The 26871-nt window shown below is 41.5% G+C and overlaps 1 protein-coding gene across 1 annotated transcript in view; it reads right to left on the bottom strand.

The window, feature by feature from the left end:
* The window catches only part of GYS2 (glycogen synthase 2), a 50443-nt gene extending 37578 nt beyond the window's left edge, over nucleotides 1-12865 (bottom strand). Inside the window, exons 1-2 of the mRNA XM_009690328.2 lie at nucleotides 12336-12865; nucleotides 2858-3039 (exon numbers count right to left, since the gene is read on the bottom strand). Coding sequence (XP_009688623.1) covers nucleotides 2858-3039; nucleotides 12336-12456 — 303 coding nt within the window. The 5' untranslated portion in view covers nucleotides 12457-12865. The remainder of the gene's footprint in view (nucleotides 1-2857; nucleotides 3040-12335) is intronic.
* Between the last annotated feature and the right edge of the window lie 14006 nt (nucleotides 12866-26871).

The raw sequence follows: 26871 nt of genomic DNA, 5'->3' as shown, positions 1-26871 counted from the left end.
TTAGCAGTAAAGACTGAAGCAAAGAAGACATTCAATAACTCTGCCTTCTCTGTGTCCTCTGTCACCAGGGTCCCTGCCCCATTCATTAGCGGGCCAACATTTTCCCTAGTCTTTCTTTTGCTACTGATGTATTTGAAGAAGCCCTTCTTGTTGTCCTTGACATCCCTTGCCAGATTTAATTCCAAATTGGCCTTGGCCTTCCTCATTGCATCCCTGCATACTCTGACAACGTCTCTGTATTCCTCCCAAGTGGCCTGTCCCCTTTTCCACATTCTGTCTACTTCCTGTTTATGTTTGAGTTTCGCCAGGAGTTTCTTGCTCATCCATGCAGGTCTCCTGACTGCTTTGCTCAAGTTCTTGCTTACAGGGATGCACCCATCTTGAGCCTGGAGGAAGTGATCCTTGAGTATTAACCAGCTCTCTTGAACCCCTCTTTCTTCCAGGGCCCTATCCCATGGGATTCTTTGTAGGACAGAAACTTGGGATCTGTACCTATCACCGCATTTCCTCGTCCTGCCCATGCAGCATAGTTGGTGTACTTTGGCAGAGTGAGGGAATCAATCAGAATGAGTAATAATATCTAAAATGACATCAGCTTACAAAATATAGCTGTCCTGCTTTAACCTGTGTCAGTGCCATTAAACATCTCTAAGAATATTCAGAACTACACTGATGTAATGGTGCTGCTTATCAATATCTGTACCTGCCCAAGGATAGAAGGCTGAACTGTCAGAGACAACACAACACAGCTGGACCCACATTACAGATTGTACCAGTCTGTGTAGTCAAATTATTTCATGTTAATTCCACCAAACAAAATGGCTATAGCAGCAGAGGCACATTAACCAGGGAGAATGAGGTACCATAGGGAGGCCAGTGCATTTATGCTTTGTACCTCATAGGAAGGAATCTTTTATGCCACTATTCAGTCTCTTTTTATGCACCTACCCCTTAGTTCTCAAGGGTTCAACCCAGCACTGACTAGACCTAGCTGGACAGAGGTTGGGTCTTGGAAACAATGAAAAAAAGGCTCTGAGACCTGTTCACACAAAGAATAAAGGGTGTAACAAAGACCTGTGTGAAGGAGGCTCAAGTCTTTATGGATGGACTTATTTCAGGCTGTCCAGTTTTCCTATCCAGGAAAAGGAGGTTAGAGAGCAGAGAGTCTGTGTGAACCCAGACTTTATCTAAATACGGAGTTAGGTTGTAGCCAAGGACCACACCTGACCTGAGGAGTCTGGAAGCATTCCTAGGTCTCCTGAAGGGATCCATTGTGACACATAAGCAAAATCCAGACACAAATGTTAATAGGATAAGCACAGCTTCTGGAAAGTAGAGCGTCATTATTACGGATCAAAACTATACTTGACGTACCTGGGACAGATTTGCTGCTATAAATGAGTACACCAGCAGCACTATGTACATGTGAGGCTGCCAGGATTGGCTGGTTAAACTGAATGTATTGCTGGAACAACGTAAAGTATAAACAGCATTGCAGTTAATCTGCCCCTCAAGTCTTTAGCTATTTTCCAAACAAAAGAGTGTTCTATAGCTTGCACAGACATCTCTTTGTATGCAACAGAAGCAACATAAAAACCTTGATCAATCATTTATGAAAATCTAAGCAGAAGTAAGAAAGGGCAGTTAGATTAGACATTTCAGCTTGAACTTCAGCCTGAACAATGCCAAGCATCACATAATGTTATTGTCCCAACAGACACTTCCCCAAGTTGTTGCACATGTACTCCTGGCAATACACTTCTGCATGCAACAGGGCATTACATCCCAGGAACTGCCATTGCAAAGGGTGATACACATCACCAGTGATACACATCACCACTGCTGGTGGCAGTGTGAGAAGTTTATTAATTCCTTCATTGTATCATTCCCCTCAGCAATATAGTATTGTAAGAATGCCTCATGGCTGTTGCCTCCCAGCGTTTTCATGTCTGTTCCAAATACCTGCAGACAACTTTTTCTCCTTCCAGCTAACATCCCTGAAGACTCAGTGTTGAACTACAGTCAAGATGGGTTCTATATTTCTGATGATGATTTTCAAGAAAGGAGGTCATATTTGACTTGTATCATCTTTCACCAGTTTTCAGGTAATCAAGGCTATAATTGTTTGCAACTTAGTAGTTTGTCTATCCACACAACAGATTCTACTTGCTGAGCAGATCACCTTCATCTACTCAATCAAGCATTTTTAAGCCCTTGTTCTCCCTGGTTTGTGATTGGAGAAACTGAATCATGGAGAGCCTACAAGGTCACACACATTGACAGATCACACAGAAAACATTGGTTAAAAACTCTGCGCAATACTTTAACCTCTCTTCCTAGGGAATGGACAACTAATTGTTTTGATCTGGAGAAGCAGATTCTTTGTCAGCTGAGTACTTTTTTTTAAATCCACTTGTGGTTTATCCCTTTTTGGCTTTCAAGTCACTATAGCGCTACAAAAGAAAAACTGTGATACGGTGAAAAGCTTTTCTCTGTCCAAGTTTATTAACAGCACAAGAAGACCAAATGTAATACATGAGTTCAGTCAAAGTAAGGTTATATTATGTCTACTAAAATCTCACTGTATTTAGAGACTAGAGAAATAAGTCATTAATCCAGTTAAGTAGACTTGCAGATAAATGACTGTTAAAACCTGTAATTGGATAAACTGGTTCTTCCTCAAAAATAACCTTTAATGAATTGACTTTGCTGCTCTAACAGTGGATTCTGAGCCTTTCCCATTGTGTCATTGACCAGGACTGCTGTGTCAAGTGGAACAGCAAGAGCATTAACCAAAATTGTAATCTCCTCAGAGTCAGCTTAGTTGCTTTAGGAAGCAGTAGCACATCTGATTTACCTGACACCCTTGGCCTTTTATGGTGTCCATTGCCTTCTTAACCGCAGGGTTTGGAGGCTCGCACACTTCCACTTGAGTCTTCACATTGTGCTCAAAATAGGGACCAATCAGGAAATAGTTTTCACCCCATTCGTCTGCCGTAATTTTGGCTTTTGTCTGGATCACAGTGTAAATGCCTCCTACTGCAAAAGAAGATTACAAAGAACAAAAAGTAGAAAGGGGCGTAGGACTTGAAGCTCTGGAATAGACTCCAACCCACCCGTGGATTACCTATGCCTCTAGTTAAAACACTTCACACATTCCGATTTTGGAGTGAAACCCAGACTCTGTCAAATAAATAGAAGTCGAACCTCTTACATGGGACCAGGACTAACCCTCTTTGCTTAGAAGTATGTACTGATGGCAGGCCATGTGTGATCCTTATATGGTAATTTCCTAATACTTTGCTTACTCCTGAAAGACTGCTCATGTATTCCCTAAATTTCTCCTCTAATCTCAGATGGACGCTTTCCAGCCTTAACTGTTACTTCTATCTAATCTGTAATTCTTTTATTCCTCCTAGGTGTTTGAAGTCATACCACTATATGGGTGCAATACACACTTTTATTCCTATGCTGTCCCCTTTTTTGGATCTTAAAATCCACACCATGGGATTCAAAGCCTGAGGTTCATGCTTTCACTTCCCCTTGCCTAATCTTGGTTCTGCTGCACCCCAAGTGCAGCCTCCTGCTTTTGTACTCTAGCTATTATCATTTCCAAATACTTTATTTGTGATGTGGAAGTACATGCGGTTAGAACTCAGGTTGCATTTCCAGCTTATTTTGCACAAACCACTGAGAGAGGTTCAGGCACTGATGAATTCCATTGACTATTGACCATGAAAATGGATTTAAACCGATATTCTTACAGCAAAAGCTGTCATGTTCCATCACTCGTCAGAAGAATTGCTGAAGTTTGAACAAACTTAGCCTACACCGACTGTGTAAGCACCCGCAGCACCTTCCACCAAAACTTTGCCCATTTTAAAAATAAATGCAATATTAAAATGTAGAAGAGAAAGAGGCAGCAACATCCCCTGATGAGTAAATGCAGACATATCTAGTCTTGTACACGGTAGGCAAGGTTCACTTAGCTTCACTTTCATTTCACTTCATCTCACGTTTCTCCACCACCAGCCTTGTAATTCACGCACTGGCCAGGCAGCCTTACAACCTCCTTTTTATCACAGGACCCATGGTGCAAGATAGGGGGCGTTTCATCATGAGAGATCCAGAAGAACAATACAGTGTGCTTGGACCCAGCAAGTAGAAGAGAAGAGAAAACTGGAGGCTTAGGTAGCTGCTGTACATGAGAGGCACATTTGGCACAGCTCCAGCAATTTTAAAGCAGGGTAAAGTTAGATGAAGCTCAAGGGCTACAAGCAAACAACACATGCATACAAGATGGCAGAAGTCTGTAGACCTGTAAATAATACAAATAGAATTAGTGCAACAGCTGCTTGAAATTTCATCCTCCACTGAATCCAGAAATGTTTTGTATTACTCCAAGCAGGATGATTGTATTATGCCTTTCAGCGATGACATCAACTAATATAAGGAGTCAGCCATGCGACTTGCCAGTGATTGACAGTAGGCACTCCAGGCTTACTTTTTAAAAGGTGCTCGAATATCTAGAGGTGCAACTGCAGATGGTGAGAACCTTCAGAGGTTACTCAATTCACTTTAAAAATCTGCCCCCATTTACAGCAGAGCACCTGAAGTTGCTCAGCGCTTTGGAAATTAGTTTGCAGACTAAGTAAACTGTATCACCTGACAACTGTGGCATTCCTGTCCCAGCAGCTGATGACAATGGGTTTGCTTGCTATGTAGCTCAAGACAGATGCTACTATAAGTCATCCATACGCAGTGTCACAAAAGTATTTATTTATCATACATACATTACATCACTGTGTGTCCTAAAGTGGGCCCTGCCAAAGATGAATGTAGGCCTATTCAGTCTATTCTGACTTGCCAGAAATGTCACGAAAAGTACCTAAAAGGATAAAAACAAAAGTGTAGGTTTTGCACACTGTGAAGACTCTTCAAAAATAGCTGCAACAAAAGCTCTGGGTTACCTGATTCCCCAAACTTGCTTTTGTCTTCTCTGTTACTGTGGAAATATGACTCACAGCGCATGTCTCCGCATGAGCTTTAATGACAGGAAGTGGGCAAAGGAAACTATGTATGTGGAAGCTGTTGCATATACCTTAAAAAAAGACATTGAGAGAGGAACAGAGCAATGTCTAGAATAATGTATTGACTAGGGAAATTACATTTTCCCAAAATAAATTCAAGGAACACACTGTACACCATGAAGTGATAGCTTATATTTGCTCATCTCACTGGAAGTTCCTTTCAAGACTTCTCAGGTACTTTGAATTTACTGGAAATACCTCTGTGCATAAGTAGTGCTTTGTACATCCTGTCCAGTAACAGAGGCTCAAAGTCAGTATGTAAACCCTGACAGAATTCTTAAATTACTTCCAACAGTTTGGTTAACCTCCTGATTCTTCCCCTCATATGGTACTTTAAGGAGTTAAATAGAATACCTTTACAAACAACGGGGAAGTACCAAAATCCCATGATATATTGCAAGTTGCTGGATGCAGCCTCTGAAGTTTTGTTACCAGAAATAGGTTTTAAAACAAACAGCAAAAGATGAAATGTGGAATGGATGCAATTATCAATATCACGAGGAATCAGATCCAGAGATTTGGACTGGATGGGGAATTAGCAGTCAAATGTGTATGGAGGTCTAGTTTAGTGTTTTGACCTCCAGCAAAATGTTTTACTCAAATATTTTTGACAATTTAAACATGTCCTTGAGAGAAACATTTTACTATCATTTATTTTTAAAACTTACTTTTAACTTTTTGTATTAAAGTAAAGGAAATGAAGTTAAAAAGGAAATTAATAACAAACCATTTTCTTCCATATGTCCTTTCCATCCTTTCTCTTCCTCTTTTTACATGGAAAAATAAATTTGGGTGGAAAAGGGAACTAAAATATTTGAAAAATTATTATTTTGACCATTTTAAAAAGTTTGACTTTTTTGAAACCTCTTTAAAAAGAAGATGAAAATAAAATATTTTCTGAGAATAATTCACAGAATTATTTTTAAAACTCTGAATATTTTAAATTCATTTTACTATTACTACGAATTTGCCTGAAAAGTTATCTGTATCCCTTCAGTTGTTTTATTCTTCCTCCATTTCAATTTCTGGTGCATTGTTTCCATTGTATATTTTTAAAATAAGCAGTGCTTAAAAGCTTTTCATGTAGACATCGGAACTACCTAAATAAATCAAAGGTCTACGAGTCAAGAACAGTCTCCCTATATCATATTGCTACTGAGGACAGCATTAGGCTGAAATGGACCTAGCTTTGTGCAAGATCTAATACTGTAGAAGGCAATTTGTTCTTCCTGCTGCAAACTGTTATATGGAAAGACACATTACAAACACCTTCCGTTACCTGATGATGAAGGGGCCATAGCTTCCAGCACTACACAGGAACTGTGTTACCAAAAAATGGCTTCTGGAAGTGGGACCCTCTGAGCATGGAATGGCCAAAACTTATCAAAGCTACCAGAGATACCCACCATTCATTTTATTTCCTTCTACCCACCCCATATTGCAGAGGAAGAAAGTGAAGGAGGAATAGATAACAAAAGGGAAAGAGGGTTGGGAAGAGAAGTTGTGCAAATGAGAGTGAGAGAAGCGCAGACTACCACTGATCAGTGCAGGAGCCCTTCCCCTCACATCTTCACTAAAGAGAGAGGTAGAGAATTAGGATGTTCCCAGAGCTCTCCAGCTCCTATTGCTAAACACTGACCAGCCCATTCTGATGGCACTAAAACTTTCCTCGGGGCTGAGGTTGCCGTGGGATCTAAGAGAGAAGTGGCATTCCATGTTCCGGATTCAAGTTAATTGCATTGCCACAATTACTAATTACATCAGCTATCCTTTCACTCCTTCCCCTCAAACTGCCCTACAGAAACACGATAAAATTGGGTTCAAACTCGATTTTTCCTAATATTTGGTTTGAGTTTTGGGGGGAGGAGGGGGTTGAAGGGGTTTTTTTTGTGGGTTTTTTTTTTTTTTTGCCTGTTGAGATATCTGGGGACTATTTTTAGAGTAAGATTGTAAAACATGTCAAGTGAAAAAATACACGGCATCTTCAGAAAGCATATGCTTTTCATGTATTTTTGACTACATTTGTGGTCAAGACTCATCAAAAGATATAAGTTCTTTAAATTCTGTGGAATTCTTGCATTCTAAATATATTCTGAAAGAATACAGAAACATTCAGTTTATGACAGATGTACATAATACAAAAGGTATTTCTGTTTGTATTCCCCCAGTACAGAAGACTTCATCTGAGATTGCTTTGACCTTGATATACCACCAGACTCTAGAAATGCATAGGGCTTTGATGCTGTGCTTATGCTAAATTTATGCTAGCATATTCCCATTCCCCCAAATCTGTTAGTTCAGATGTGTCATGGGTTCAATCATTCACCTTCTCCCAAAGAACATGGGAAGGTGTTTCACACAGAGTGGGTGAAACGCTGGTCCTACTGACTCAGTGGATACATGATTTCATTTCCAAGGGTCCAGATTTGCACCACAGAACCTGAATATGGAGCTCTGCCCAAAGGAGATCTGAACCAAGGTTTGCTTTACCAGAGTCCTCATTCCAATACGGATAGTGGAAAATCTTTAGGATTTATCTACCAGTGGCTCTAGAGCTAATCTGTTTGTAGCTGAATTATGATACAAACTGGCCATCTGCCCAGTATTTTTAAGTATTCTTCTACTCTCTATCCAAAAGCTGTGTTGAGTAATATACCAGAAGAACATACTAATCTAAATATTAATGGAATGATTTTTAAGATATCTTTATAGAACAGAGATCAGATTTTCAAAGTTCTCAGCCCTTCTCACAAACGTATGAGAAAATCCACTACCCTAGAACTAACTGTTGTTGCAACTAACAGAATTAGATTTCTCCTGTCCCCTGTCCAGATTAAATACTTCAGTTTTCAGTGGAGAAGCATTTAAAATAGGCTGAAGGGGATGGAGCAAGAACAAAAGATCACTGTTAAAAATTTCCAGGAATGCTGCAGCAGTCTTCATTCTCACAATCAAAGAATCACAGAATCACAGAATCACAGAATGGCTGAGGTTGGAAGGGACCTCTGGAGATCGTCTAGTCCAACACCCCTGCTCAAGCACGGTCATCTAGAGCACTTTTCCCAGGATCGCATCCAGGCGGGTTTTGAATATCTCCAGGGAAGGAGACTCCACAATCTCTCTGGGCAACCTGTTCCAGTGCTCTGTCACCCTCACAGGAAAGAAGTTTTTCCTCAGGTTCAGACGGAACTTCCTGTGTGCACAGTGTGTGCCCGTTGCCTCTTGTCGGGTCGCTGGGCACCACGGAGAAGAGTCTGGCCCCATCCTCTTGACACCCTCCCTTCAGATACTTGTAGATATGGATGAAGTCGCCTCTCAGTCTTCTCTTCTGCAGGCTAAACAGGCCCAGCTCTCTCAGCCTTTCCTCATAGGAGAGATGCTCCAGTCCCCTCATCATCTTTGTAGCCCTCCGCTGGTCTCTCTCCAGTAGTGCCATGTCTCTCTCGTACTGGGGAGCCCAGCACTGGACACGGTACTCCAGATGTGGCCTCACCAGGGCGGAGTAGAGGGGCAGGATCGCCTCCCTCGACCTGCTGGCAACACTCCGCCTAATGCAACCCACAATACTATTGGCCTTCTCGGCCACAAGGGCACATTGCTGGCTCATGCTTAGCTTGTTGTGCACCAGGACATCCCATGACTTTCTGTGCAGAGCTACTTTCCAGCGGGTCAGCCCCCAACCTGTACTGAGGAAAACTATACTGGTGCTCCTGTAATGGCCTTTGGTTGCTCCCTCCTGACAATTTCTGTCTGTGGGGCTTTGGACAGTAGATCTAAATAGCTTATAGCCGCTTGTTCTGTGCTCCTATCCTTAAGGTTTTTACTAGTCTTCCTACTATGGAAGAAAGAAAACCAATCCCCCTTTGCAATGCATACACGTGTGACTAGACCTGGCTTTACTGAAGCAGGCTGGCCAGGAGAGGAGCAGAAAAAAGAGTGAAAAAATCTGAGCCTCCCCGTGATTACCACCATGAGCTCCAGGTCATACGGCAGGGGAGGCTACACTGCAGTGCACTGGGGTCTGGCCTGACTGCTTTTTTCCTTCTTCTACTGCAGAAACATGGCAGAGCCACTTTGCAGTACAGGACTTGCCCATCAGTGGATAGCCAAATAAAGTAAGGAAAATCTTGTATCACAAACTATGCTTTTCTCACTTCTTTGGCAGGGGAATTTCAGAGCAAGATGATTTCAGTGCTGTGCACGTGTTTTAGGTGGCAAGTTCCTGTTCACATGACTTCGAGGGGAGGAGGGGGAAGAGTGACACTTCAAAATAATCCTTTTTTATTTCTCATTCTCTCCTTCAGTTATCTTGCCTTTGTTTGCTCCAGATAGAGGACATGAGTGAAGGAGAAAGAAGAGTAACTGAGATGTCAATGCTTTCAAACACATATGTCAAAGTTTATCACCTAGCACAGGCAGCAGCCAGGACAGAGAATATGAAAAGAAAGCATGGAGAAGTAGAAAGCTCTGCCTATTTAGAGCTGGTGTTAAATGATTCAGGCTCAGGAAAGAGAAAAAGATACTTTCACTGTGCCAACTGCTAAGACAGAAATGATGGGACCCTGGAAATAATGGACACTTGACAGATCACTGAGCACTGACTTCATACAGCTGACTCATCCTTCCGTAACAGCTTGCATCTTCTACCTCAATATCAACCAGCCTTATCTTCTGCTCAGGGAAATCCCGGTAAAGGCACACTCTCCATGGGCAGCCTGGCACATGAAGACCTTCTTATACTGTGTAACCAAATGTGTTTCAACTTGCAGGACTCCTTTATTATCCTCACACTCTGAAAGAGAATATACTTGAGAGGTTTAGAAAACAGCTCAGCAGAGCTGCTTGTAAAGGGCACCATTTACAGATGTGAGTATAGATGGCTGTATATGAACTCCAGCAGCATGTTCATGACAGAGGAAAAGGCTTTCAGTCTTACTGATGTTGTCACAGAGAAATGAAAGAATCACTAAGAAGCAGCACTGGTCAAGAAGCAAATGAACCCATAGCCAAACTTCTAGTGATGTGTACAAAGTTAATGTAAAGCCTTGAGCTCTCTCCTGCAGGCAGCAACAGCTTTACACTACTTGAGCAGTGTGAAGCAACTCCATGCTGAACTACTCTGATACATCTTTGCATTGTTAGAAAGGAGGAAAGAAACCTTCATGTAAAATGATCAAAATCAGCCTTGCGGGCAACAAACCCAGCTAATGCTTATCCTTTCCTCTTTATTAGCTATATATATATCTCACTATTAAAACTAAAACACTAAAATAAATAGTAGTACTAAATCTACGTGGGACCAGCCTACTAGTCAAATAAATAGTTCTTCCTTGTGCTAAAGGAGGTAGGAAAAATACAGTCTAAGCTATTATTCCCTAAGCCTATATATCTTCTGTGATCACTCTCCCTGTATTTTATAGCCAGTCTCTCTCCTAAGAGACATAGAGCCCTAACATTTTCCAGGAACTGTTTATGAATTTATAAAGTTAGGTCACGGGGGAACAGTATCTTGCTATGTGACACTCAGCTGCGTGGAAGCTTTAGAAAAAATTTTAGAATCAAGAGTTTCAGAAAAATAAGCTGAAATATGCTTATTAAAATGTTTTTGCACAAATGCTTCCAGTCAGGGTTGGTTAATGATAACTTTGCACAGAGATCCAGTCTTAATGAAGAAATTGTTTTCTATGACTAGCTTAATCAGCTAGGTGGGTTTAGTAGGTGGTGTAATTAACAGCACCTTCTGTTTAAACTAATTGAACAATTACTAATTCTCTCATAAAATGTGAGAATAATACATTTTAGTTGGGTCAAGTTGATCTGGTTTCAGTGAGGTCAACAAGAGCTATACAGATGATTCACTGTGTGTTTTGCACATACACAGGAAGACAGATTAATCTATTTGTGTTTTACTTTTTCTTCAATGTATTGCGTGGTTTCTGTAACCAGTGAGTCTAGATAACTGTTTGGACCCGTGAGTCCAAATATATGTACCACGGAGCTGCTTGAGATGTTAGTCAGAACACCTGGAATTAGCTAGATTTCTGCTGCCATCTACCTGCAAGTAGCTTGTTTCTACAGGGTACCTAATAAGCAAATGCTACATGCTCCAAGTACCAACAGCAGTAAAATTAACTCAAAAAGGTTGACTGAAGCTACTGAAAAATAAGCCCAAAGAAACTCAAAGTGCAAAAGTTACTCCCTACTGCTCCCCACGCTAGTAAGAGCAGAGTAAAATTGTACTTGCAGAGCAGATTAAACACCAGAAGCTATCACAGAATAGTAATTCCAGTTTCACCACAAAGATAAGCCCTAACACTGCCTGTTCCTCTCACACACATTTCCCCTTTAGGGTTAAAAGCTTACAGATTATAGATCCACTCTTCCAAGTAATCTCTTTATTTGTCTGCCAGGACAATGAGCTATATGAGGTCAATCATTTACTCATATTAGCTCATTTTTGTGGCAAAAATGGAGCCTGTTCCCCATTGGTGAACAACGCCTAACTGGAAGGGGACAGTTGTATGGTGAATTAGAAATGGAGGCAAAAAGTTCTTTGCAAGACAAGCAGTGTACACTTTGCATGCCAAACTGCATGCAGTAAGCAGATTGCAAAACTGTACACATGCACAAAACATGAACTCCCTGTTTGGCACCACCTATGTTTGCAAAGATCAGTCCAAAAGGGTTTCAGCTGGCACAAAGACCCTCTGCAGGTCATTGGCATCTGTTTTTTCTTCAATGGTTTTGATGCAGCTGTTTTACTTACACCTGTTTCAAATTTAGCTTCTTCTCCATGCCACTATAGAAAGAGGAGGGGATACTGATAAACTTCTCTCAATCCAATGTCTGTTTTAAAGCTTATTTTCATGTGTTATGTTCCCAAGAAAGAATTTGCAAGGGAGGTAAAACACAAATATGTACACAGCAACATCTATATAGTCATATATGTGCACACCCCAGCATACCACTTGGATGTTTGCCAAAATAGCCTAGCCCTGGTGACGAACCATGTAAAGACACAGACATCTGCCTTTATATATGCTTATTCCATATAAGCACATACAGATGCAGCCCATACACAGCATGCATGATCACAGATGGATGTCACATTCACTTCTTCCAATACAGTAACTCTGCAGCTAGCTTTTCCTCAATCTACCCTTAATGCCTCTTGTGCCCAAGTCCTTCATGCCTCCCTCCACTCCCTTGAAAATAGCAATATTCACTCCTAAATGTTGTACAAACCTTTGTTGGTAACTTCCCAAGAAACTTCAAAGAGCAACAAATCCTCCACTGGCAGGTCTTCATCCTCCCACTGAGGAAGACCATTAAGAGAGGTCATAGACAGTGATCTAGCCAGCGGCATTTTCTTCAGCCCTTTACCACTCACCACACAGGCCACAACAGTTCTCAAATGTCCGATTACTGTGGTGGCTCTCTGCAGTTCTGGTTGGAGTAGTCTGTCGGTGTGCTGGGCTCGGAGCAGAAAATTTACTCAGAGAGCTGGGAGCTAATGGGTTTAAACTGTCTGACCACCAGCATTAAATTGGCTCAGTGAAATCCTCAGGGCTTGAGAAGCAGCTGCTGGTAGAGGTAAGAATTTAAGACTGTTCTGAGCAAGGTCTTGAGCGTTTTGGGGCCAGGTCTGTTTTCTCCCTCAGAGGGAGGTAAAAATCAGTTTTGAGCTCCCCAGCCACAGTATCTACCACCTCAGGGACAACTGAAACTCGCCAGTGGTAAACACAGCACTGCCCTGAGCAAACTCCAGTTGGGAGGACGCTCTGAGTTCACCACCTGATTTGAGCCCAGCCCCCAAGTCCTCCCCTCGAGATACACCCTTCCTGTGACCTAACACTCATGGACCTTCTCTATTCCCTGGCTACTTACCAGCAGGATAAGTAGACTCTTTCTGCATGATGTCTCTTAGATGACTTCACAGGTTAAACACTGTTACCTATTCTCAATCAGTTCATCAATCTATGTGCACTAATACATGCCTTTCCTTTCTTCCACAGTTAATTCCTCTTGCATCCTCAGGTTGTCAACTTCATTCTGTTCTTGAGCAACCTTGCAGCCCTGAGAGCTTTTACAAACAGAGCTACAAAGGCGCGGTCCCTACTTTTGCATGCATTCTTGGTGGCTTTCCTTGCAGTCCTGGTCCCTGATTTTCCATCTTTTTTCTCTTTTTCCACGTCATAGGTCTTTCCTGGCCTTTGGGCCCAGGTTCCTTACTTAGAGAAACTAGTGAGTAGTGAAGCAGGGAACAATGTGGCCCTGTTTTGCTCCAGGACACAGCTGGGATGCTGCTTTCATATCTGAGGGGGTGCAGCCCCCTAACCCAAAACCTATGATCCTGCGAGTGGCTGCCTGCTTTGAAGATGCTTATGTGCCTATGTGTCTAGTCAAGAACCCAGTGTTTCTGAGACAGCTGTATAAGCTATATCTAATTCTAAGCTTGAAAAGCAACCCGTCCCAAATCCAGAATTCAGGAGTGATCAGATCTCCACATGAGATCAGGGGTGTCTCTGGGACTGTTGAGGATAACATTGCGCTGACAAGCATGGACTTCCTAATAGTGTGGCTGGACAAGTTCTGACCTCGCTTAAGACAAAAAAAGTCCAGGTGAATTAGAGCAGGTAGCTGTTCTGTGTAAAAACAGCAGAAGCGTGACTTCTTTCTCTTTAACTTATAGGAGTGTGACTTCCTTCTCTTTAACTTATAGGATCCAGGAATGAGCACTGCAGATTATACATAATAGCATGTACAGACAGTCTCCTGTGAAATAAGAATTTGAGGGACCCTGTAAACAAATAGTTTTGTGAACTGTGGAAGAGTTTAAGGCCCACAGAGGCCAGTGTTGTCCTGTCACAGAATAACCATTTTATAGTTTCTCACTATATTGTTAGCCTGCAAAACTGTTGGCTTACATGACCGCATATCAGCGCTTGTACTTCAGAAGAGCTGCCCTGATACATTACCACATAGCACAGAGGTGCTAGAAAATAGCCCAGCAGCTTGATTCCCAGGAAACAAGTTTCAAACCCAGGCCAGAAGAAGCAGAGGGCATTAGATGTGCTTCTGTCAGAAAAGAATCACTCGGGGCATAATATAATACAGCTGAGCCTATCTTTACAGTTAATTATCACCAGATTGTCTTGGTCATCTGTTTGCACTTCTCCTTGGCCTCCCTACACTTAGAGCAGTCAGCTCCATCCCTGAGCTGATGGCTTCACTTCATTGAACTCATCCAAGACCCCAGAAAGATTTTTTGCTAAGTTAGAAAATGGAGCTGGCTCAGCAGAAGGTCTGGCAAGTGTCAGAGAGGATGGAACAGCACAGCTGAGATGCGGCGAGAGACAGGAAAGGTGAAAAGGAGCATTTCCCACTACATGCCTTTCTAGTGAGTGAAGCTGATAGACTGGCTTGGCTATACTGTGCCATTTCACCCATAATAGACTGAGCTGGACTTCTGGGGAACAAGGTTTCCTTGCTAGGTTAACTGGAAGGCATTGCTGCCTGACCAGGGAAGGATTCAGCAATTTATTGGTTGGTCATCTTTTTGTCTCAGTGGTTTGAGTTGCCCTGACTATCAGTTTATGAAAAAAAAACAGTTGTGAAACAGTATTTTTGGAGCAGCTGCAGCAATTGCCTGTCAGCCTTACCTCCTGGAAAGGTGATGGAACAGCTCATCCTGGATGCTATCTCTAAGCCTGTGGAGGACAAGAAGGTGGTCAGGAGTAGTCAGCATGGATTCACCAGGGGGAAATCATGCTTGACCAATCTGATAGCCTTCTGTGATGGAATGACTGGCTGGGTAGACGAGGGCAGAGCAGTGGATGTTGTCTACCCGGACTTCAGCAAGGCTTTTGACGCTGTCTCCCATAACATCCTCATAGGCAAGCTCAGGAAGTGTGGGCTGAATGAGTGGACGGTGAGGTGGATTGAGAACCGGCTGGATGGCAGAGCTCAGAGGGTTGTGGTCAGTGGCACCAAGTCTAGTTGGAGGCCTGTAGCTAGTGGCATCCCCCCAGGGGTCAGTCCTGGGTCCAGTCTTGTTCATCTTATTCATCAGTGACCTGGATGAAGGGACAGAGAGCACTCCCAGCAAGTTTGCTGATGATGCTAAGCTGGGAGGAGTGGTTCATACACCAGAAGGCTGTGCTGCCATTCAGAGGGACCTGGACAGGCTGGAGAGGTGGGCAGAGAGGAACCTCCTGAAGTTCGACAAAGGCAAGTGCAGGGTCCTGCATCTGGGCAGGAATAACCCCATGCACCAGGACAGGCTGGGGGCTGACCCGCTGGAAAGTAGCTCTGCACAGAAGGACACGGGATGTCCTGGTGCACAACAAGCTAAGCATGAGCCAGCAATGTGCCCTTGTGGCCGAGAAGGCCAATAGTATTGTGGGTTGCATTAGGCGGAGTGTTGCCAGCAGGTCGAGGGAGGCGATCCTGCCCCTCTACTCCGCCCTGGTGAGGCCACATCTGGAGTACTGTGTCCAGTGCTGGGCTCCCCAGTACGAGAGAGACATGGCACTACTGGAGAGAGACCAGCGGAGGGCTACAAAGATGATGAGGGGACTGGAGCATCTCTCCTATGAGGAAAGGCTGAGAGAGCTGGGCCTGTTTAGCCTGCAGAAGAGAAGACTGAGAGGCGACTTCATCCATATCTACAAGTATCTGAAGGGAGGGTGTCAAGAGGATGGGGCCAGGCTCTTCTCCGTGGTGCCCAGCGACCCGACAAGAGGCAACGGGCACACACTGTGCACACAGGAAGTTCCGTCTGAACCTGAGGAAAAACTTCTTTCCTGTGAGGGTGACAGAGCACTGGAACAGGTTGCCCAGAGAGGTTGTGGAGTCTCCTTCCCTGGAGATATTCAAAACCCGCCTGGATGCGATCCTGGGAAAAGTGCTCTAGATGACCGTGCTTGAGCAGGGGTGTTGGACTAGACGATCTCCAGAGGTCCCTTCCAACCTCAGCCATTCTGTGATTCTGTGACTTACTACCTGGAGCTGACAGGAAACCAGACCATCCTATAGCTTAAAAATCATGTTATTTAAAAGAAAACCCCCTAACATTTTAAGTGTGAGGCTATCACTTCAGAACCATCACATCTGCTCAACACTCTCAATACTTCTCTTTGGAAACCCTGAGGGCAAGACTGAAAGCTGCCAGTCTCACAGAGACCACCTCGGCTGGCTGAGGAACAAACCAACCCCTGGGCTCAACCAAGGCGCCCCTCTGTGCCAACAGGTACGCTGCAAAAGCAGACACTGTAAACGAGCCAGCTGGGAATCTGCCTCCCTAACCGGCTGCCGGAGGACCGCGTCAGGAGCCCTGCGCACGCCCCACAGCGCCGCCCCCGCCCCTCCCCCACGGGCCCTTTGCTGCCGCCTAACGGCCGCTGCCTAACGGCCGACGCAAACAGCCGCCGGCACGCGGGCGGGGCGGGGACCGTGGCGGGCTGGGTCGTCAGCTCGGCGCGCCGCGCCTATCTTCTTTATGGCCGCAGGAGGCAGGGGCAGGACTTTGGTAGATTTTTTTTTTTTTTTTTCCATGGTTTTAAGCACTCCATACGTGCATTTATTTAGCGAAAGTGCGATCCCAAGGAGCTCGCGCTTGCTCGCTGTCGTTAGGAGTAACTACCACGAGCTTCCCTGGGTCAGTAAGGTCCCCCAATCACTGCCGGTGGGGTACTGCTCTCCTCTGCAGTCCTTTGAGCCACGTTCAGGGTGTTCAAGCCATCGCTGCCCGCACCAATAATCTTCCCCGAGGGAGAAGCAAGGCACTAGGTGTGGTACCAGAGGAACAATGGCACTGACTCACCCATAGTTACCCAACGAACATTCGGATGCTGTGCCAAGCCTAAAAATCATGAGAATAACTTTAAAAAGATTTTTAAGATTTTCAGATAATCTGTGGTGTGTTCATGTTTTCAGGTGTCACGTTTTTCCATTTTTTGTTTGCAGTTAGGAGATATTTTGGTTTTTTATTTGTTTTTGACAAAATATATTATCTTAAACCTCTTTGGAGAAGGGGTTTGAAAAAGTCACGGGATATCGTAAGATAATTTCACAAGCTCTGGCAACACTATCATTGTATGAAACTGGGCAACGCATGTAACTATACTGTGCTTCCACTTTTGCAAATTGGAGGTATCATCTCTTTTGAAGTGCTTCAGATTTTCTGATTAAAAGTGCTTACCTGAATAGCACTGTGACCACTAGTATTCCTTCACATGCTGAGAATATTTAACTTTATCCTGTCTGTATGACTTACTTTTTAGGAGGCTTTTTTCACACAGTGTCATCCCAGATTCTTGCTTTTTGTTCTAGTAGAACCAGAGAACAGGAAAACACGTTTGAAAAGTACTGAAAATATTATAAAAAGATCAAAACAGAAGCAAAATTCTAGTTCTGTAAGTTAGTTTTCACAGTCCAGCTTCCTACCATTATCTGTCTGACTGCAAACACCTCCGAGAAGCAAGACTACTCTGAGAGGCAGTGGCTACTACAAAGATGTACTACATACATCCGTGTCAAATCACACAGAAGACAAGACTATTTATGGAAAAGGACTATGTTAAAAACTTTGGTGAATCCTGTGAATTCTAGCAACTTTTGCAAAGATAATGATGACTTTGTGTGAAATTACTTTAGAGAAATTGAATATTTTGCATTCAGAGTTTTTTTTTTTGATGACAGGTTTATTTTAACTCTTTCTTTTTTTTTTAATTGATTTGACAAGCTATTGCTTCTTAAACAATCTTTCCTGAAGCACATGGGCCTCTCTTTACCATATTTATACAAGACACTTACACGAGTGACAAGAAGATAAAGAGATTAAGACAAGTAAGGTCTATAAAACTGAAGCCCCATTCATTAGTTCTGCGATAGCAACAGATCTGTAACTAAAACCAAAGTCTATCCTCTAGCAAGATTATTTCTGTGCAAGAAATGCTTTAGTGAAATTTGCTAGGAAGTTAGTTCTTGCTGAAACAGTAAGATTCGATAAATTCACCTGCTTTTCTGGGCTGGTTTCGCTGACATTTTTTTCTTTGAGGTAATTCTTAACCCTATTTAATTTAACAGTAAAACGTATAATCTGTTTGGACAAAGACAATTGAAAACAGTTTACATCTGTCATTGAGTGCTTGAGTCAGGTGACCTGAAGTGGACTCTTATCTGTATCCTTAAATGGAAGTTAGAAACACTTGCAAATGTCCCCAGTTGAAGGTCTTGTTCTCTATATTAAATTGTATCTGCTTTAAAATTTGTCAAATTTCAGCATTATAACTGATCCACATTATAAAATAATATGCCCATCAAAACCTGCAAACTTTATATAAAAGCTAGCTACTTAAAAAGAGAATTTCTCAACTTTTAACCTTTCAATAGCCATTGCCCATGATAGAAAAAATCCACTTGACACTTAATATATCTTTCTATACCGATTAAGTATCCTGTGATACACTCACACTGCTTTTATTCTGACTCAGTGCAGCGTCAAACTATTCTCCATCTACAAGCAGCACCATGTTATTTCAGTGTTCACCAGCTGCATATGAAAGGGCTGTAGAACTAGATCCAATGAGTAGGTAGCTTTTCCTGCTCTTCACCTTAAAATAGGTAATAAACTACATCTCTGAAGTTTCTAGCCATATTCTCAAAGAAGATGAGTTTGCTTGGCTCTGGTTGCAGTCTTGCCCGGGGAGAATTGTGGGTTTTGACAGTGGAGATAATAAATGTGCAAACAAAAGGAGAATTGGGTGGATTGATTACAACAGCATATATTCCCCAGGAAAAAGCTTTAAACTCAGGTCTTGTCTTCCTTGACGCTGAAGTCGGCCAACCTAGAGTACAATAAAGGTTTTTGTTGATACTTACAGAACCACTTTTTCTTATTATTTTTTCCTTGTTTTTTTTTTTTTTTCATTGCAAGTTTTTTTTAGTTATTACTGCTGGAAAAGCATATGGAGGGCTTAGGAAAGGTTAGATCCAACAGTCAGTTCAAAAACTTTCTTATCTACAAATGGTTCTAGTTACTGTAGGGCAAGGGACTAGACTGCCAGGATTAAGTATGGGATCTCTGTGATGCATCTGCAGTTATTCATGTTTACTACCATAAAGGTGGTAATGCCTGTAGCTGTATACCTACAGCAAAATGAGCTCTCTAAGAGAAGAGCTATATTCTGACAGGAAGAACTGCCAAACTTTTAGCACATACAATGGAGATGCAGTCACCAATAGCAGAAAGAAACAGAAAGGGAATCACTAAATATCCTCCATGTGAAGTACAATGAGGTACAAGGGGTGAAGGGAACACTAGAAAAATGTGTCATTTTTGTCATAAAGAGAGGGCAAAGGTATGACTGCTATCATACAGTTTGTTCCTTCATAGCAGAACAGAGAGGACAATTGCTGAAGTGAGAGAATGGAGACCTACCCAAAATAACAAGCGAAGCATTTCAGTTTATAAAATATAACTTAAATAAAAAACATTTTTCAGAAATTTGGAAACAGTGAAAACTGGTTTTGAGCCTGATCTATTTAGATTCCCTTTATTACTCTTATCACCAACGTATACAAATGCCCTCTGATAATTCATTATTCAGTGTGACTCAATTTTGTCAGACATCGTTTTTTATTCAACTGAATCATCTTTTAGCCCACAAAAGTGAAATAACATCACTTGCAAGGCTACTGGATAATAAATAGGCTGAATCTGAAAGGTCTTTGAAGAGAAATCATTCCTGTGTATTGTTTTTTCCAAATTTCCTAGGCTTCTCTGGCGATATCAGAACAGAGTCAATGCTGTGCACTCTGCCCTACCTAAAACTCCTTTTGAAACTTATTATCTCCCAGGATGCTGTCTTCTCTGCATGCTTTGATCTAACTCCTTCTATTTGGGTAGATCAAAGGTTTTTTTACAAAAACTACTTAGGTCAGCACATTATCTCAGGAAGCGAGTCTTGGATGTTGTCTTCATGACACAGATTTCTCGGTCCCTCCAGAAGAACCACTTTGGCAGTTCTTCTTTGTTGGAAAATCAATTTCAGCCTCCGTAGTTGAAGGTGAGAAAAAGCGTGTTAAGGGAAGAAACAGTCTCAACGTGTGGGAGTTTATAATGAGAAAATGATCTGGGAGTGGCTTGTTTTAAACATAAAAGGATTTTCAAGGCTTTCTTAGGTTGACTGTAGGAAAAACAAATAAAGCATAGGTGCTAAAAAAGCCGATAAATGTTTAGACAAATCTTATAGCAATGTATTGTGGTTGTTTACAGCAATTATGGATATACACACACTGTACTTCAGAAATGGAGCAGTAGGTGGCACTGTGGATAGTAATACATCAGTTCTTCAATCATATTGTTTTGTTCGATCAAAAGGGTGTTTTATTCTTCTTATTAATAAATTCTGGTTCATGAAAACCCTTAGTTTTATGAAGTCCATGAAAAGACAATCACAACAGAGCGAGCGAAATGGGGATCTTCATCTTGGAGAGCAGCCCCTGCTTCTGACTGAGAGACACAGGGAAGGGAAGAGAGAAAAGGAACAGCAAAGGCAGGGTCTTTAATAAGGTGAGCTCTTAGGGCTTACCATGAGTGGGCTGCCAAGGCTAGAGCAACTGTTATGAAGCAGCTGAAGGAACTGAGATGCAACAACTGAGTTTTATTTTCTACGCTTCCAAGTTAGATCCGCTCTTCTAAAGAGGCTTATTACTGACAGTGCAGATGTTTACTGAGTCTGTTGTTGGTTTAGTTTGTAAGCCTAAAAAAACAGTATGGAAATGTTATATTTCTTTTCTCTTCCTTCCTGCTTTTTATTCCCTTCTTTCTTTTCTCTTTTTGAACTTCATTCTGATTTTTTTGTCTCTCCAGTCATCTATTTTTTGAAGATGTTTCTTTCATTTCCACGTGATGTAGGTATCTTTGACCCAGTTGAAGATGTCTCTGTTTTATTATTACCTCTGTATTTTCGGTTGTACTGATGAAACTCTGTAAATATATTTAGCAAAAAAAGTCAGAATTTTATTTAATAAAAAAAATCTTTTCTACAGTTTAAGGTGGAAATGTCAATTTTCTGTGGTTTGTTGTTGTGTTATGCAACCACTGTGAGACATCAACTGCATTTATTTTTAATCATTCTGACGAGAAAGAGGTAAAGTTATAATATATTTTGCTTCAAAATGTATCTTGTGCCCACAAACCTCATTAAAAATCCCAAATTTGTGGTGGATATCAGAATAATTAAGTAAAGCTGCCTAAGTGATGTGTCTGAATTGTTCACCACTATTCTCCTCCTTTTTTAAAGAGGCTTTGTGATCAGGAATCTAAGCTCCGCTGGCCTCCTGCCAAGCTGTTGTGTGCTTCTGAAACACGAAAGAACAGCTGGATTGGGATGGATGGACTTTCCTTAATAAGACTTAACAGATGCAGAACAAGTGTACAGGTATGTATAAGAATGCTGGAGATGTTGAGGGTCTTTTTTTACCCCTAAAGCATTTCATATTCACTATATGATCCAAATCTAGTCAAATTTGTTGGAAAAGAGTCTTAGAAAAATTTCAGGGAGCTTTATATCTGGGACCTAGTAGATGACAAAATCAGGACCAGTTCTGAGGAGGTGGGGGATGCAAGTCTGTTAGCTAAACTACTCTTTCTCTAGCTGTGGCACAACTAGGCTTCTTGTCCTTTCAAAATTATAATAAACCATTTACCTAAATGGAGGGAACTCTGGGAGAATCTGTTGGTCAGGGTGTAGGCTCCATCAATCAGCTGATTTTTTGAGATATATTTTTATGGATCATAAGTGTTTATGTGCCTGATCTCTCTTTCCTAATATTGTGGCTAGAGAATAACGTATTGTGAAGCCCTCTAACCTTGATGGAAAAGACTAGCCTCAAACTCAGTTCTGCCACAGTCACTTATGTATGCTGCATTCTGATGTAACTGGTTGAGGAAAAATTCCTAGCCGAGGGTATTCCCAAATGGCTAGAGACTTTCTCAATTCTAAATCTCTACCAGATTTAGGATACTTGTATATTTATGATTATTTTGGCTTCTGGAACAGCCCCTTAAAAGCCACAGACTTACAGATATCAATTTATGCCAGCACAACATATTTTATATATATCAATATGAAATGCTAATCAAAAATATCAAGGTCTTCATGATATTTAGACTGCCATCAAAGGAATAATTTAACCTTCAAGAGAAAACTGCTTTTCAAAATAATAGTTGCTGATGAGAGGAAAATAGCAATTGCATGGCATGACAAATAGCTAAGAAAATTTTATTTTCCTTCCACAGCAGAATACTTACAAAAGTAAAAGGAATTTACGCTTCAAAACAGCATATTAACTGCTAAGAGAGTTGCTGACCACTTTTTTGCAATGGCTGCTGTCTTTAGATCTGATCATCAGGGTACTTAGCTATGGGGGAATCAGACCCCATCAGCTAGACTATTCCTTTATGCTGCCATTTACCTGTACCAGATGGGTTCTCCTGGACTGTTGGCTTTGCTGTGCAAACTTGGTGAGAAGTGGGGCTGCCGAAGTGGTCAGCTGAGGGTTCCCTGGCATTGTTAACAGCATACCACAAAGCTGGTGGAGTGTGAAGCTGTTTTCAGAGAGAATAGCTGATTTTCTAACGGATTGGTCATTTTGGGTTGTTGCATTGTTTAAGGAAGCTCAGGGAGAAAAGCTCTAGGGACAAACCGATTTACCTGCCTGCACTCAGCCAGTTCAGAACGTTCCAGTTGTGAGGTGATGGCTTTCACCCCTGCTTTCACCTGTAAGTCCAAAAAGTGCTCAAAAATCTCACGCGAGTGGAGAATTGTTTCCTCCAGTCAGAAGATGACTGCCCCTTGGAGTACAGTGACTCTGCGAAATGGTCAGTAGGGAGAAGAAGCTGCAAAACCTCTTAAGTTTTGCTGCATCTTGTGACAGATGTTGACGTTTTCTCAATGGCATTTGGTACATGTTTTGTTCCAAATACGCGTAGACTCCATGACACACCAGCCAAAAGGCATTCCTACCAGGTGGTCTGAAAGGCTGTCATTCCCAGCTCAGCAGGTCATTGCAGCCTCTGCTGCTGTATCCAGGAGAGTGAGCTCTCCTGGAGATATCAATTCACCAGGAGCAAGTTTAATTTTAATCCTTTTGGACTTTGCTTTGGGAAAGGACACAAGGGCAGCTTGGCCAGTATGCAGGATCATGATATTTCGATAAGCATCAAAAAGTTCCCACCCTATTTAAAATTTAAAATAAATGCAATGATGACTAAATATGCCTCTGACAGGCAGGACTGTTAAATGTGTAAAAAGTGTGCAATGAATGATGTCCACTGTTTTCCCATATAACTAGAGATTTAGGATTGTCTCCATTTTTAGGCCACCTCACCTTAGACACTTGAAGTGAGCTGATTCACAAAGGACACACAGCTCACATTCTGTGAGACAGCAATCTCCCTGTCTGTATCTGGAGACAGGCACTAGATTAGAGACTGAAAAACGACACCAATTATTTTGGGGAATGAATGTATGACACCATACAGACACATACATAGTTTCTGAGAATCACTGTGATTTTCCATGTGATATCTGATATGGCTGTAACTTAGGAGATAAAATGCAAGATTGACTAATGCATAGTTTTGCTTGTCTTCTGTCATGTAGAGTGCTGTAGTTCCACCTGTAACACAGACGTGTACAAAGACATACACACACACACACACACACACGCACGCACATACTCACTTTTATAGATGTACACACACATGGATAGCTTTAGTATTTATTTTCTGTGGCCAGCACAGTGTTTGTATCATATTTATTGGTCATGGGGATTTGTTAGTATGTTGGCTTCACTTGTGGTATTTTCTTCTTAACTGCAAGTGGCAATCATAGAAAGACTGAAGTCTCATTTGCCTAATAGTCTGTGAGTTTACTGAAAGGTAGACTAGTGATCTAGTGATTCCTTTTCTCATAATCAATGTTCTTTTTTTCATTTCTGTTAGATCAAGAGGGGGTGTTTGACCCTTTCTTGCGTTTGACCATGGTAGAAAGCTCAGGCTAGGTGTGAGTTCTTAGTACGTCTCTTTTTTATCTTGTGTAACCCTGGGGGAAGTGTTATCAAGGCTGGCAATTCAACTTAATGAAGCTTTTCTGTATCTCCTCAGGTAGGACTGCATCATTTTACTTTTTGGTCTACAAACAAAGATTTACCCAGATTTGTATGCTTTGAAAACCCAGAAGTGTAGTGATGAAATAGGTATTTCCATTTATTCAGCTATGGTATATAGTAAGGACTTAATGGGAATAAAGACTATCTCATTATCAGTATTGATACATGTTTAAATTTAACCTCATTCCACAAACCACCTGGGTGTAAGTCCCACTCAGTGGAATATAGGCCCTTGCTGTTAACTTCTAACTGAATATGCTGTTAACTTCTTTTCTTTCTCTTTGAGAACTACTGTGCTGACTGCATGCCCTTGGAGCATGTCCAAAGAGATGTTTCTGTTTATTCTTCTGGCTTCTATCTTTCCAAAACCTAATGGGGCATCCAGAATCAACCCAATACAGAAGTCACATGAAAAACAATTATTTTCTTCTATTTAGGGACAAATTGTCATGAGAAAAACAAACTCAGTAAAATGAAGAGAAAACAAATACTTTTCTAGACCGATCTTCAGTCTGAGCGTGAGAGTACTCTTCTGTCATATGTAATAGAATAATGAGTTTGACGTGACTCTCAGGCATACTACTCATGCCTGATTCCAGGGTGATACCAGCAGAGACTCCTGAGTGAACAGAAACTTTGGAAATCATAGCTTTTCTATTTTATTGTCTGAAATATAGAATTAGCAGCACAGAGAGAAACTGCACTCAAAGAAAATATCTTTTCTCTTCCCCTTGCATTTTCATTTAGCACATCCTGCAGAGCAAGAATTATGAGTGTTACCTTCCAGATATCATTGCTGATAGGAATTAACCTTCATTCTTTTTTGACAAATTTTCTGGATTTTTTAGCTCAAATGTTGAATGTGCAGACAAATCTAAAAATGTTCAAAGAGCTGTTAAAGAGGAGAGCATAAGGGAGAAAATATTAAGAATTTTATTTTGCGTATCCTCTGCCTGGGACAGACCGTGTATTGTTGCTTATGTCTGCAGGTAAATTATTCATTTCAGACACTGAGAAAATCCAGCCCTGCTGGGTCTGACCTCTCCAATAGACCAGTTTAAGTTAATTATTTGCACAACTCTCTTGCTTTTTGCCTGCACAGAGCAATAACTCACATAGCAATGGCATCTCAGGAAATGGTTTGTACAAATGCAGTAAATCAGAGTGACTGCTGTGGATTTTAGGAAGACGCTGGCTACTGTAGTCTATGAAAAACTTTGGAAGTTTTCACTTACATAAGGCTGGACTCACAGAGATGAGCTAGAGGAGAAATGTTCATAGATGAAAGAAACGCCAGCAGTTGGACATTACCCTGAGAGGCCCTTTCCCTGTTATGCTGTGAAATTGTGTCATTCTAGACCACAATGTAAGGATCAGATTCACCTGCTTATCACAAACCACAGTCCTAAGTTAGCTAGTGCATAAGTCATATAAGAACTACTGGTCTAGCAAAATGCATATATAAAACATTTCCAGTGTTCTACATCTACACACTATGTCTAACATTGCTTCACTGTTTAATACTGCTTCCAGTTCCCTGCCCCAGTCTTATCCTCTGACTACTGAAAGAAGAGTTAGTTTAACTCTACCTGTGGATTCAGAACAAGCCTATATCTTGCCTGGGTGATGGATAATTACCACTAACAGCACTGATGTTTTACTAAGCTTACAGACAGTTTCTTGTTATGCAGACTAGTAATAAAAAAAAGGATACTACTCATTTCTCTCAAAGTTCTGGATGTGCAGGTGGAAAACTCAAACTCTGTCTCCTCAGGATACATTTCCTTTGGAAAGCTGCGATACAGATACAATGGTACATAGTATGTATGTGAGGCTGAGCATAGCTTAGATGACTGAATTCTGGTCTGTTGGCACAGCCATGCTAGTAGTATCTCTCCTCTGTCCATTATCTATCAGTATCTGCTTATTCTGTTTCACGTTTACAGGGAAGGCAGGTTGACTTTCTATTCTATATTTTATATTTGTTCTGTACTTATATACCTGCAAATGCGAGGCAGGAGTGGAGGAGAGCTGGATCCTTACAGTAATCAAAATAGCATTACTGATCTTAACTCATACAAGCCTAGCAAGCCGTCCTCAGAGCTTTTGGAAGTGTTCTGCTGTGCTTCTGCTTGCTGGCTGTACAAGCAACTACTATATCAAGTCCAACAGCACCTCAATATATTCTGAGACAAAGGAGCAACAAAAATACCCCTTGGCACATAGGAACACGGTTAAAAACCTGTATTACCTATCACTTGATAAAAAGAGAGCAAAGTCCATTTATCAATGAGCTCCACAAATAAAACAAAAGATAATATGAGTGTATTATGTTCAGAGAAACATGCAAATCTCTTTTAGAGATTAAATACTAATATAATGTAGTTATTAAGGAATTTGTATGTCGATATGTCTGTAATATGCATAGACTCCAAGTAACAGAGAGGGATAGGTTGGTGTTTTGTAAAGATACATGGGAGTTATTCTGCAGCCATGCAACTTCAAGGAAGTTAAGATACAGGATTATGAAATAGATCTCCTAACAAAAATTAATTACAGTATAATTAACAGACTTACATAGGGCCTGCAAACATCAACA

The sequence above is a fragment of the Struthio camelus genome, chromosome 1 (genome assembly GCF_040807025.1).
Source record: "Struthio camelus isolate bStrCam1 chromosome 1, bStrCam1.hap1, whole genome shotgun sequence".
Taxonomy (NCBI): Eukaryota; Metazoa; Chordata; class Aves; order Struthioniformes; family Struthionidae; genus Struthio; species Struthio camelus.
This window is presented reverse-complemented; position numbering and strand designations above follow the sequence as displayed.